A 14,403-nucleotide genomic window follows, 5' to 3' on the forward strand; every position below is an offset into this window, starting at 1 on the left:
ACACAAGCCAAAATGCATTGAATTCCCTGAGATATTGACCAAACCAAAAAACACACTTAGCCAATAAATAGAGCAAATTGATGTTTTTCTACAATTAAGCAGGATCCTCTGAACTGCTTCCAAGCACTGTCCTTCCTCCTCATCTAGACATTTACCATCCAGGCCATGAGGTATAGATTCCTCAGCACCAAAGTACCACCCTGGCCAAAATGCTGAGTCAGCAGGCCAGGAAAGAGAGGAAGAGATTTGGGAGGTCAAACAGGCTGAGAAGGTCAGAGAACCAACAAACACTGTCTTGGGCAAGTTGGCACAAGCAGTATTAGATTGCATGGTCCCATTTCAGTTTGAGGATAGCCTGTGAAATGAACAGAATAGGGGGAAATGCAAACATTAGGTCCATTCCACAGTTCAGATTAAAGGCATCAGTTAGAGAACCGGAGCTGAGTCTCACCCAGGAACAAAACATTGACAGCACATTTTGTTGTCCTTTGTTGCAATAGTTGACACAGCTGGTTGTCGTGAGCTCCTCCCTGCTTGTTCACATAACAAGTATGGTGAGTATGTGAACTGCTACTCCCCAGAACTGATCTTAGAAGGCACAACACACATTGTAAATGGCTTGAAGCTCTAGTACATTGCTATGGCACTACACTTCCATCTGTGACCACAAACTCTGAATGTTTAACGTTCCAAAATGCACTCCACAACCTATAGTGGAGGCAGGCAATGGTGACTACTGCTCTGGTTGGCAGAGGATGGGAAAAGGTAACACCCTGGCACACATTGTTCTTGTTCTTCCCAACCACTGTAGAGAGTTCAGTATTTCTGGAGGAACTCAGACAAGTCTGTCCAATGACTGGCAGATCAAGCAATAGACCAACTTCAAACATGACTGAAGATGACAAAGATGCAATCTCACATGCTGAACCAAATAACTGTGTGGGGCCATATTCCCTAGTAACTTCAGGTTTACAGAAATTGTGCTCAAAGGATGAGATCGGAGAGCCTGACAAAGGCTTCAAATTGCCTGGAATTACTTGTGCAGAAGAAAGGCCCTCAAATTCATCTAGTAGGGCTTCAGTGAACTCAATTTTTTGAGTTGGCATCAGTGTTAACTTTGCTTTGTTCAGATTCAACCTCAGTTGGTTGAAGAGATCCAGCTTGAACAGGACATGACTGAGGACTTGTTCCTCAGATCTGCCTCTCATTAGCCAATTGTCTAGATATGGGGAGACATGAATTCCCTTCCTTCTGAGATAGACCACTACCACCATCATGCATTTGGTAAAGACAGATGGAGCTGATGACAGTCCAAGAGGGCGAACCATGTACTGATAGTGTTGACTAGTGACAAGGAATTTCAGGAATTTCAGAAACTTCCCATGGCCTGGGAAAACCGACTAATTGAAATAGGTGTTCTGAAGATCAAGAGCAACAAACTGGTCACTGCAATTCAATGTGGGAAGAATAACAACCAGGGCATACATGCAGAGTCTCATATATTTGATGTATTTCTTGAGACAATGGAGATTGAGGATAGGTCTCACCCCTTCCTTGGACTTGGGGATCAGGAAGTACAGAGAGTAGAATCCCTTTCCACCATGAAGAAAAGAAACTTCCTCTATGGCTCCCAGAGCACGCAAAGTCTGGACTGCTGAATAAGCAGATTTCAGAGTAACAGCCGTGTTAGTCTGTATTTGCAAAAAGAAAAGGAGTACTTGTGGCACTTTAGAGACGAACCAATTTCTTTGAGCATAAGCTTTAGCAGTAGCTCATGAGAGGGGTACCTGAAAAGGGACCACAGGGGGAGAGGGAAGGGGGGAAGCAGGGCAGAAATTGTATGGCATAACCCAATCCTACAATGCCTAGGACCCATCTGTCCATAGTTATTGTTTCCCAATTACTGTAGAAGTGAGACAGCCTATCCCTGAAACGAGGGGAGAGAATTGAAATGTTTACAACTGGTATGCTGCTCTCTATATGAAAGTCAATTAGGCTCCCTGAAGGTGGAGGACGATGGGGGGGGTTGAGTAAAACTAGAGCCAGATCATCTCCTCTGTGATTTACATCCTTTTCTAGGGAAGTCTTGCTGCCTAGCAGAGTAGGACAACTGGAGAAAGTATCGCTGAGAGCAATATTGCTGGTGTTGTTCATGCTCCTCAAAATGACATCTCCTTGTCTCCTGGGTGCAAACCCCACAAAGACCATAAAGTAGCTCAGAAGTTCTTAAAAGAAAGTAAAATTTCATCCATGGCCTGCTGAACTTCAAGAGCTATGCTGGAGTTCTGTAGCCATGATGCCTCTCATTGTCACAGCTGAAACCATAAGTCTAGATGAAGCATCCACCACATCCAGTGCAGACTGTAAATATGTCTTGCTCGCTAACTAGCCTTCTGCCTTCAACTCCTCCCTTGAAGATTCTGATAATTTAGCCGTAAATTTGGACATTGTGCCCCAACTTACAAACTAATATTTAGAGAATAATGCTTGCTGGTTGGCAATGTGCATTTGTAATGAGGAGGATGAATTTCTCCCCATAGATTTGAGAGCTTTTGTCTTTAGGAGTAGATTTATACCTCCCCTGACAAACTCTCTCATTTGCAGCAGTCACAATGAGGGAATTAGTAAGTGGATTCGAGAAAAAAACACTTGAAATCTTGCATGGGGACATAATCTCTCCTATCAGCACACTTAACCATGGGTGTTACAGATGCTGGTGTATTGCACAGAGATTTGGCAGGCTCATTCATAGGGAAAGTGGGGGGCATTAATTCTGCGCTTGCATAGTGGCACAGAATTCCCCCAGGAGTAAACCTGCTTCATTTCTTAGTGGTCATGATTGGGAAGGTGAATGGAAGGTTAAGTTGTAAACAGGGCCTTAACAAGCAGTATATTGGGGTCAGGGTGTCTATGCTAGCTAAAATAAACAAGAACACCGTGGTGCTAGGAATAATGGACAAAATAAGTTAGGACTATAAAGATGAGATAAACAACAGGTTGAGAGTGGACAATGCATGGACACAGCATGCTATGCAGGGATTAGTTCCTACAAAGTAAACAAGCCAGACCCAAAACATGTGATGCAAGTTACAGTAAATTCAATCAAATTTACAGTAAATTCAATGTAATATGTAAATGTATGTAAAGAAAGAAGTTTTCTGTTTAACTTTGGATGTGTGGTACACCATATACCCACCCCCAATACTTGAGTATGATCAACTCAGTGTAGCTTTGCTGTAGGCCAAATGAAGAAACCTGAGTGATTAAATCTGGCATTGAACTGAGGTTTTTTTTGGATCCCAGAGAACTGGACAAAGTGTTCTCCAAGAATAGAACAAGGTATTCTGGATAAGCCAAGTGGAAAAGGTCAGGGTTCCTTCCCCACTCTGAACTCTAGGATACAGATGTGGGGACCTGCATGCAAGACCCCCTAAGCTTATTTTTACCAGCTTAGGTTAAAAACTTTTCCAAGGCACAAATTCCACCTTGTCCTTGAACAGTATGCTTCCACCACCAAGTGATTTAGATAAAGAATCACGGAAAGGACCACTTGGAGTTCCTGTTACCCCAAAATATCCCCCCAAGCCCTTACACTCCCTTTCCTGTCGAAGCTTGAGAATAATATCCTAACCAATTGGTTACAAAGTGAAGACAGACCCAAATCCCTGGATCTTTGGACACTGGGGAAAAAAAATTATCAGTTCTTAAAAGAAGAATTTTATTTTAAAAAAGAAAGGTAAAAATCCCCTCTGTAAAATCAGGTTGGAAGATAACTTTACAAGATAACAAAAGATGCACAAAACACAGAGGAACCCCCTCTAGCCTTAGTTTCAAAGTTACAACAAAACAGGGATAAACCTCCCTCCAGCAAAGGGAAAATTCACAAGCTGAGAAAACAAAGATAAACTAATATGCCTTGCCTGGCTGTACTTACAATTTCTGTAATGTGAGAGACCGGTTCAGAGCGGTTTGGGGTCCTTTTGGTCAGGTGCCAACCAGGTTATCTGAGCTTCTTAACCCCTTACAGGTAAGGAGGAATTCTAGGCTACCCTTAGCTGGGTTATGAGAATCCCATCAGATAGCCTAGCTTGAATCAAGGAAGCCTTATCTGGATTCTTAGACACAGACAAGTAGAGGTCGAGAAGTTGAACTCCTCAATGTCCAGTTAGAAGGATCCCAGATAAGAAAAAAGCCATCCTTAACATAAATTCGCTGTTGCCTTTTCTCAATCACAAAGGGAGAGAGAACTCCTTTCTGGCAAAGGCAGCCATTAAATGCCTACACACAGGGCTAAAACTGGACTTTTGCTCCTACAGTTCAACACCTCTCTGCCTTTATATAGCCTCAGTGTGAGGAAAAGTCTGTGAAGCAGAAAAAGCTATCCTGGGCCTTGAAAATGCATCAGCAAAGTAAAGATCAGAAAGGGTAGTAACCATATATGGAAGAGGTTAACACTGTTTTTTTTAAAAAAAACAAAACAAAAAGCTAACTCTGAACATCAGCAATACAAAAGGTCTCTACCAGCCAGCTCCCGGTCAATCATCAGACCCAGCAAGGAAGATCTACATTGACAAAGAAGAACTGAAAAATGTAGACTTGGCCTATCTTGGCAGCCATAGATGTTGAGATTCAACACAGAACCTGCTGAGCCAGCCTTGCCTTTGGCAGACTGTCTTGCCAAGTTTTCAACAATCGCAATATCAGAACACACACTAGACTTTTAGTTTATAAAGCGGTGGTAATCCCAACGCTCCTCTATGGTTGTGAGACTTGGGTGACCTATAGAAAACACCTGAAAAACCTGGAACGTTTTTTGGAAAAATCAGGAAGTCAAAGGACTTTGAGCATGTTCACTTGATGGCAGAACAAAATGGGCTGTATTTCAAAATAGACACAGCCAAGACCTATCCCACTCATTTAAAAGTCTCATACTGCCTCTAAGTCTGCAGATCAGAGGAAAACTCCATCATTGGGTATGAAAGAGAGACAACTGGAATTATCATAGTGCATAGATGAAATCAAATAGAGCACTGATTCTCAGAATTGGAATATCAAAAAACTAGATTTGAGCATCATAATATTAGACTCTTAAGCTTCCTTACTTCAGAAGGAAGATAGCGGTATTGTTGTTTTGGATAAATGAATCCAAAGTTATTTCTGAAATTACACAGATATGAAACCCAACTAGAGTTGAGCATGCATTTCAGATCCCAAGAAAGAATTACCATAACATGGCAGTTTTAAAAGTGTCAGATTTGTAACAGAAATTCGATTCCGGTATCAAGAAAAATAAAATCTGCCTACCATGGATAACAAACAGACTATTCTTCTATGACAGCATGTGTTTCAGAATGAATAAATAGATCCCAGCATTTTATACTCTACAAAATTAAGGAGGAAGTACAATCCTAAACTATCCATTTTTTGTAAGCATAATGGCTTTTCGTCAAAAACAAAAAAATGAATACTACCTAGGTGATCTGTACACTGATCCACATTAAAAAGATTGATGAGATCAACTTATTTGTGGTTTAAATTTATTTTCTAAATAGATCTGCCGAACTTTACATAAACTTTCCCTGACAAATGAAACAAATCTTTAGCAAGTTAGCGCCTTTCACTGTATGATTACGTAAGATCACAAATGTCCTTACAGTTGTTGCCCATTATTTTCTCTGCATGTTTATAAAAGAGAATTATAGTGTTAGTTCAGATCCGTGCTAACTAGACTATGACATGATCAGAGGAGCACATACATAGTACCTATCTTTAAAAAGGTCAAAAAAGGAGATTTTGGAGAATTATGGATTAGCCAGCATAACTGAGATACCCAAAAAGAGTACAAATGATTAAGAACAGCCAAACTGGGTAAGACCAATGGTCCATCTAGCCTAGAATCCAATCTTCCAAAAGTGGCTGGTACCAGATGCTTCAGAAAGCATGAACATAACAGGGCAATTTATTGAATAATCCATCCCCTGTCATCCAGTCCCAACTTCCAGCAGACAGAGACTTAGGGACACCCAGAGCATGGGGTTGTATCCCTGACCACTTTGGCCAATAGCCATTGATGGACCTATTAAACAATCATTTTGTTCAAACCTAGAGGATAGTAAGGCGAAAATTAACAGCCATCGGGGACCTGTAAATAACAAATGATGTCAAATCAATCTAATTTCCTTATTTGACAGTGTAGCTGACTTAGCAGATGGGGGGAGCAGGAGACATGATATATATTGAGTTTAGACACAGTCTCATAAGCAAACTAGGGAAATGTGGTCTAGAATAAATCATCATAAGGTGGGTGCACAACTGATTGAAAAAAATGTACTCAGTTATCAATATTCTGCTGTCAAACAGGGAGGACATGTCAACTGAGATCCCACTTGGGGTCCACTACTATTCAATATTTTCATTCAGGACTTGGATGATGGAGTAGATAGTATGTTTATAAAACTTGCAGATAAGAAGGTGGGGGTTCCAATCACTTTGATGGACAGGATTAGAATTTTATTAAACTAAAGAATTGATCTGCAATTAGCAGGATGACATTCAGTAGGAACATAATTTTCAGTATAAATACAGGACTCTTTAAATATTATCGATGTATACATTTCTCTATGATTATGACAACAAGTGATATTCTGGCTCTTAGCAGATAGCTCACATACCACCCTTTGGTTAACTATTATGTATATATCCAACCCCGGAGACCTTTGTAAAACCCTAAGCACTCCTTGTGTCGTCTGCTGTTGACATGAAGGGGTCCCTGGGTCACACGTAGGACCAGTAGCCCTCATCTTAGTTTGCAGCAAGGGAATATAGGAAAAACTTTCTAATCACAACAATTGTGAAGCACTGCAACAGATTACATAGGGAGGTTCTAGAATCCCCATGATTGGAAGTTTTTACAGACATGTTAGACAAACACCTGTCAGGGATGATGTAGGTATACTTAATCCAGCCTTAGCACAGGGAGATGGGCTAAAAGACCTCTTGAGGTCCCTTCCAGCTTTACATTTCTATGATTCTATGAAAAATGCCACGGTAAACCAAATAGAAAGTTGACAATTAAAATAACGTCTTTTCATTTACCCTGTTAAACGTCTTCAAACTAAATTCTTGTAGCCTGATTTAGGGTGTACTAATATTAATATAATTTATCAATTTAGTTTTAATAATATTAATAATTATTAATATTAATTAACATGGGTCTTAGGCTCACCAATTTGTTTGATCAGAAGACAAAAGTTCTTGTCCTGGATCAGGCTCCACAGAATTTATAAAGGACCCTTGAGGGTATGACAGGAAGCTCACACTGAGACAGATTATAGCCTTAAAGACTTTTTATTTAAAATCAATAATAGTAAGTAAATGGTAAAATACTCAGAGTTACAAAGTTACAATTGCATTACTGTTATTCAAAAGATACATATAATAATATAGTATTATATGCAACAAAGCTTTGGTTAATATACTCACACCCTTCCTTGATAACCTAGCGGAAAGAAAACACAGGACCAGCCTTGCCATTCAGGTTTCTCAATTCTTGAGTGAGGGATGCAGTGTTTAGAAGAAATCTAATGCTAAGAGCTATCAAAAACTAGCTTCGGGTTTACTTGACTAACAAACTTAAAATCAAAACCTAATGAACAAACTAAGAATAAAACTTAGGGAAATCAAGCTTAGCCTAGTTCCCTTGAAACTTACAGTTTAAGGAGAACAAGTAAGCTTACTAATAGTAGTAGTCATAGTAGATAGATGGAATAAAATAGAAGAGGAAGAGGAACAGAAATAGAGTAGAAAAGAATGAGTAAGAATGGAAAACTCTAGCGAGGTGAGTTACCTCTTTTACAGGGAAGAGTGCCAGAAATCCTTCCTCCTATGCCCAAATTTCATTCCTCACCCACAAAATGTTAGGGTATGCTTACCCCATAGGCTAGTATGTTTGTGCGTATTGACACGTATATACGCGCATAAGTTTTCTTGTGGTGTACCTGTTAAGTCTGTGGATAAACATTGAAAAACCCCCTATGCTATTCTTCCATTGTCTATTGGTCTAGATAAAAGGTCTTAGACATATGCATGGATATTCATCTATTTAGTTTAACAAGATATAGGTCAACTTTACTTTTCTAGGTAAAAGGTCTAAATACAGACATGCTAACTTTGCCTTTGCTTAACATACAGGATATGGCCTGCAGGTCTCTTGCATTACAGCCAAACTTACTTTAATATAAATTTATAAACCTATTACAACACATCAAATACTTAAACTATAAGACAAGATATATATATGCAAGCAAGCAGTTTAGTCCGAGAGACTACATTCTTAATTGCCTTAATGAATAGATGTCATAGTACTCTTCCTCCATTCTACAAGATTCCCCATAAAACAACCAAATAGCTTCATCTACCAAGAAACAAGCTAATAAAAATAGTAAGAGGAGCCTTCTGCTCTCCTTCTACTGCTCAGAAAATTCTGTAATTCAAATATATATAAATTAAATTCACCTCATATTTTATTTAGCTGGGTCTTGACACTTTCTAGCTTTGTCAGGAAGCCTGAGCTGAACCCTCATCAACATTACTCAAAGAAATCTAAGGCAAGTAGGATGTTAGTCCTCTTTGTTGAGGTCACTATGGCCTTTTACGATCAATCCCTGATGGAGGAAATCCAGATTAAGATGAGAGTCATTTAGTTTTTACAAGAACAGGTGGTCTACAAAACAAACTCATTTGGCCCACTCCGGAACTGCAAGAATTTCAGGTTTCTGCATTAAACAGCCTTGTTTGGCACTTTCCACTTGAACAGTTCAGGAGGGAACACCTAGGTTAAGTGTAACTCCCACGGTATGGCCAACAGGATGTAAAATAGAATTACCCATTTCTAGTAAGTGCTGAAGTTCTAGGACAGGGGTTCTCAAACGGGGGTCAGGACGTCATTACATTGGAGGGGGGGCCCTCCTCTAGGGAATATTCTTCCAGAAGCACTGTGGATCTGCTGAGTCAGTTGGCTTGCAGTTTCAAGTGCACAGGGATTTTACTGAAAGCAAGCACTTGTCACCCCCCATCCAAAGTAGCAGAAATGTCCCTCCAAAAACCAGGACTCTTGGTCTATCACCGGTTCAGTGCAATAACTGTTTGGATGTCTGAGTTAAGGGCCAGCCTGACTACACATGAGATCAAGAGAGTTTATGAGATGAGCCTTCTCAGCTGGGAACCACAGTGCATTTGCTCATCATACTTTGTTGCTCAAAAACCACAGCCAAGAGTTAGTGTTTTCTATTATCTCAAACAGTAAATTGAGGAGTTTAGCATGTTGACAAGGGGCAATGCACTAGGCAGCGTTCAAGTGTTTGTCTCGGCTTTCCACATTTACATTCAGAGTTATTCTTCAGCATTCGCTTTGTCCTACTGTCACCACTCTTTGCCACCCCAGCTCTAGCTCATTGTCCAGGGGAGTTGTTCTTAAGGATCCAGAAGTCATCTGTTTGCTGCCAGGGAGACCATGTATACTTCCCCAGGTGGTAGAGATGGACCTGGTCAGTCCCATAGTAGGAAACTTTTCTTTATATTTTGCTGATTTTTCTATCTTTGCAGAAAAACCTCAACCTTTCATGATATTCTTAGAATCCGGATGATTTAAGTCCTGAGCCATTAGGGTTGCTAGTAGCAGAAAGGTCCTGTAATACAATCATGCCCAAGGGACTAGATTATTATAGACCATTTAACCAAGAACAGAACTGCTCTCATAGGTGTCAAATTGGATTGCAGGATCAAGTCTAAGGATTATTCTAGTTTCTGAAGGGTTTATGCTGGCAGGGAATCTCTGCCTAGCTTCATGGGTATCAACACTCTCAGATGGTGTACTCAGAATCTTGATCCCTGTTTTCAGGGGTAGATCCCATGACCTTGCTCCAATTATCCAAGTTATCCAAATATGGAACCTTACAGGTTCTACTGATACAAAGAATGGCTACTGTTATAGGCATAATGCCCCTTTCCTGAAACAGAGTTACAAGGTGATTTGGAAAGGAAATGACTTTAGAATAAGTGAGGTTTGGACTTTTGCACCCGAGAAGTCAGCACTGGGAGGGAAGCCTCTTGACTCAATGTACCAGAAAATGGAGACTTGTAACCTGAGAAGAAAGAATCCTCCCTGCAGCCCTGATCTGTTCTAAAGTGCTCTAACAAATTATATGCAAAGAGCTAAGGATATTGGCAACTAACGAAAGGAAATCCCAAACAGCATCATTAAATCTTTGATCTACCAACAGTAAGTTAGAAACAATACCGTGACTTTCACGACCCACAACACTTAGGTAATGAGATCCAGAATTCCTTATCCTGTTGGATCTCTGGAAATCAGCAGATAGCAGATGCAGAGGGATAAGCTGCAGTGGAAAAATGGGAAGTGCCATAATCACAAATTCTCCCACGGACTCCCTCAATTTTCCTATGAGCTAAGGAATAATCCGATTTCTGGTACGTGACATAATAGCCCAATCTTTATGAAGGGTTGAAACCCATTTACCTGTGAAGCCAGGAAACTTATAACATTGACCAGTTCCATAAAAAGAAGTTTTGGTATCTAGGGCTCAGCAAATAGTCTGCATTATTTTCTGAGAGCAGTTCTGTTCTTGGCTTAACAGTATATAACTGTCTAGTCCCTTGGGCATGATTGTATTGCAGGACCTTTCTGCTACTAGGTCTCTGGCCAGGTTGTAGTGGGAAGCCAGAGCCAGAGAGTGCGGATCAGTTGCTCCTCTGGCTGGTGGTACCATTGAAAGGGTAGCTGCGGCGTTCCCCCATCTGCAGCTAGTGCCTCAGCTCCCAGCCTCCTCTGATTGCTCATGCAACACGTAAGAGCTTCCCGGGTTGGGGTGACCCAGTTCTGAGGCCAGCAGAGCCCGCAGGGAGCAACCACTACAGGGGGAACCCTCCCGGCCCACAGCCCCTAGATATCCCCTCCCTGCACCTTGAGCTACCTCCCTGCCTGCACACAACACATAGCTCCCCCGGCCCGCACCCTGACCCATTTTCAAACATTTTGAGCTGAGTCCCACTTTGAGTTATATTTTTTGGTTGCAGCCCCCAACAACCCAGATAGACTGGGTGGCCTGCTGAGGTGAGTCAGGGGGTGGAGGTCATGCTCCCTCCCTGGACCCAGCTATGCGGAGCTGATCCGAGCCCTTGCCAGGTCAGCCATTGCCCTCCCCAAAATAGAAGTCAAACTATGTCTATGCCCAAGGGTCCCCTGCCCTGGCCTGGAGCCCAGAGTTCTCACTCCCCGACCCGCTCTGGGTGCTGGAGTTTTTAAAAGTATGTTGAGGGGGGGCCTCAGCAAGTAAAAGGTTGAGAACACCTGCTGTAGAGTCTACTTCTCTGTTCTCCTGATATCATTTCTCCCTGGTCTGCTCTGGAAAGGAGGAAGAATCTCAGGGTCTGTGCAATACCAGACTCCATAAAAGAAATGAAAGGATGAATCTATGCACAGGACTGGGAACGGAGGAAAAAGAGTAGAGAACCCACCACTATCTCCAGGTCCAATCTCCCTTTCTGCTTGCCTTCCTCCCTAGTAGCACTGTTTCTATTACTACATAAGTTGCTCACCATATTCCAGTCATCTATCTATTGCTAAACACCTGTGACTCCCTTCTTACCACAATTTTTATTCTCCACTAGTCCTTCCCACAAAGCCCATTTCCCATCAACGCTTCATTCTGGTGCATGCTCAAATCCTGACATTTAGTGGGAAACAGAAGTGTTCCAGCTGACTGGAACGCTTCAGAGGCTACTTGTTTTGCACCCAATGTCATAACTAGGGTGACTTGCAAAAAGAAAAAAGTGATGAATAATAATTTTAAAACTAGTACCTCAGAATTCTATCATAAAAAGTCTTGAGAATTAAGATCAATGATCTCCAAATAAGGGTCTCCACATCACCCACCCTAGTTTCATCATGACAGAGATGAGTGTTATTGCCCCTGTACCCTTTCACTTACCCTTCCATATTCTTTCTACTATATGTTTGGAAAATGATGGGACACACTCAACCCCGTTATGGATTTGCGAAGGTGAGAAAAACTTGTACTACAAGAATATACGCTGTAAAACATATGCCCAAAGGCACAGGTAGTTTAGTGTGATGATGTAAAAGGGTTTTTTGCGCAAACATGGTCGATTGACAGCAGAAAGTTGGTGTGGAAATCTTAACTAGAAATTTGATGGTTATTTTTACATTTTGTCACGTTACAGAATGACTTCTACCATGGAAGTTCTAAAATAGCTATAGAGTTAACGTATTTTAGACACCTATGAAAATTCCAACATAGAAACTGCCATTGTAAATGATTTTGATGTAGAAAAGTTATATGATTAATAGTTACTTTATTTCAATCAGGAGACAAAGAACGATGCAATGAATGGGATTTATGGAAATATGGATATGTCAGTTGATATTTATCTAGAAAGTACCATCACTTCTCTCCTCCAGCTTCAGCCTCTGGTTATAATGAGGAACAACAAGAAGGTGACAACACTTCAACACTGGTTACTAATGTAAGACAACTGAAAAATAGCAGCAATGGGCTGGTACTCACCACAATTCCAAACTGCTCTGGTTCAGACAAATTATTATATTCACTCTTGAATTTGGATAGTGTATTCAGCTGCTCTTGTTCAGGAAGATGTTTTATTAAATTCTAACAAAAAAAGACCGAATTATGGACATTAGAAATCTCAAATCTTGCATTGCCTTTTCATGCATGATTATTATTGATATAGCAAGCAAACTGTACAATCAAATGTGAAGACAAGGTCCTTGTCCTGAAGTCCTTACAATTTATATACATAGTACATTGAGGAATGTGATTAAGAATGCACAGAAAAAGTGATTATGTAGTGATGGTTAGCATACCTCTTGTATATGATTTTAATTCTTTTTTTAATACCAGTTTGAAGGGAAGAACAAAATTGATAAAACACACTTCCTGTGCATGCCTGGGTAGAAAGCATGGTGAATGCAATAGGATAGGAATTTCAGATATAGGGTATCCAATGAGTTAACACAATAATTATTCATCTCTGGAAAAAAGTGTGAATGGTGTTTTGGTCATAAATGAAAGTGAGTTGCATTTCCTTATTCTAGCTCCTATTTCTGTAATTCAAAACCATCGTAGAATGCTGCAAAATCTGGCATGACTATGAGTTGTAGATCAACAATGATGTAAGACAGAAACAGGGTTCAAACTTGACTGTGATACAGTAGTACAGTGTATCAGCACCTCTCTCACATTCTTCTACAGAAGCACAGTTGCTATTTAAAAAAAAAGAATAAATCTTAATAGATAAAGATTGTGAAAATCTTGAAAGCATGAGCCAAGTGCAAACCAATGCAGTGATGTCTTCCTATGTTTGTAGAGTGGATAAAACAACAGCTCAAAGAGGTATGAACTGACCTATTCATTTCAGTAACTCAGGCCAAGTCCATGGTTACCAGTAGATCGGCACTGCTGCAGTCGATCTAGATGGTGTTGATTTAGCAGGTCAGGTGAAAACACAATAAATCAATGGGAGAATGCTCTCCCATCGATTTGTGTACTCTACTTCCCAGAGAAGAGTAAGGGAAGTTAGCAGGAGAGCCTCTCCTGTCGACCCAGCACAGAGTAAACACTGCTGTAAGTGTATCTAGCTACTTGAACTTTAGTTACATTATTCACGTAACTGAAGTAGCGTAACTTAGATTGATTTATCATGGTAGTGTAGACCAGCACTCAAATAGTCAAAAAGTTTACTAAATGTCAATACTATTAACTGGTTCACTGCACGGAAGAAAAAAATATCATATAGGGACAATATACAGTCTTTTGTAAATGATCATTCATTTTGATAACATAATAGGCTTGAGAGAATATCTCCTACTACACATCAAGAAGTAGCCAAGCTCAAGGTGCAGAACATGGCATCTAAGCCCCACTGAGGGGAATCCAAGTCCAAAGAACTCAGCAGAGCCCATGGACTTATTCAAATCCCAGGAAGGGGAAAAGTGAGTCCCAAATTACTAAGCGGAGCCAAGGGAGCATGCATTGTTTGAACCTCTCAGTCTATTGCATGATGTCTCATTTTGCCATTTCAAGCTTATTTTGTGGACACATCTTGCAATAGTAATCCTCCTTTTTCCTTCCTCCCATTATGACACCTGAATAGGAACTGCAGTGACTTATAGGTCAGGGTACTGATATATGGGTGGGAGGCTAACTCACCAACCTGCCAATATTATGTCTGGCTCATAATCTCACACTTCAGTGAACACTAAGTTAATTCAAGTTTAAAAATTACAAAACAGTCTTTAAATAGAACACAATTGTACTTAATACTTATTCTTTTCTCCTGAAGCTT

At 40.5% G+C, this 14,403-nt stretch overlaps 1 protein-coding gene across 1 annotated transcript in view; it reads right to left on the bottom strand.

Moving 5' to 3' along the window:
- The window catches only part of DIAPH3 (diaphanous related formin 3), a 531,747-nt gene that overhangs the window by 247,880 nt on the left and 269,464 nt on the right, over positions 1–14,403 (bottom strand). Inside the window, exon 20 of the mRNA XM_077806852.1 lies at positions 12,606–12,707. Within this exon, the coding sequence (XP_077662978.1) occupies positions 12,606–12,707 (102 nt within the window). The remainder of the gene's footprint in view (positions 1–12,605; positions 12,708–14,403) is intronic.

Source organism: Eretmochelys imbricata, chromosome 1, assembly GCF_965152235.1.
Source record: "Eretmochelys imbricata isolate rEreImb1 chromosome 1, rEreImb1.hap1, whole genome shotgun sequence".
Lineage (NCBI taxonomy): Eukaryota > Metazoa > Chordata > Testudines > Cheloniidae > Eretmochelys > Eretmochelys imbricata.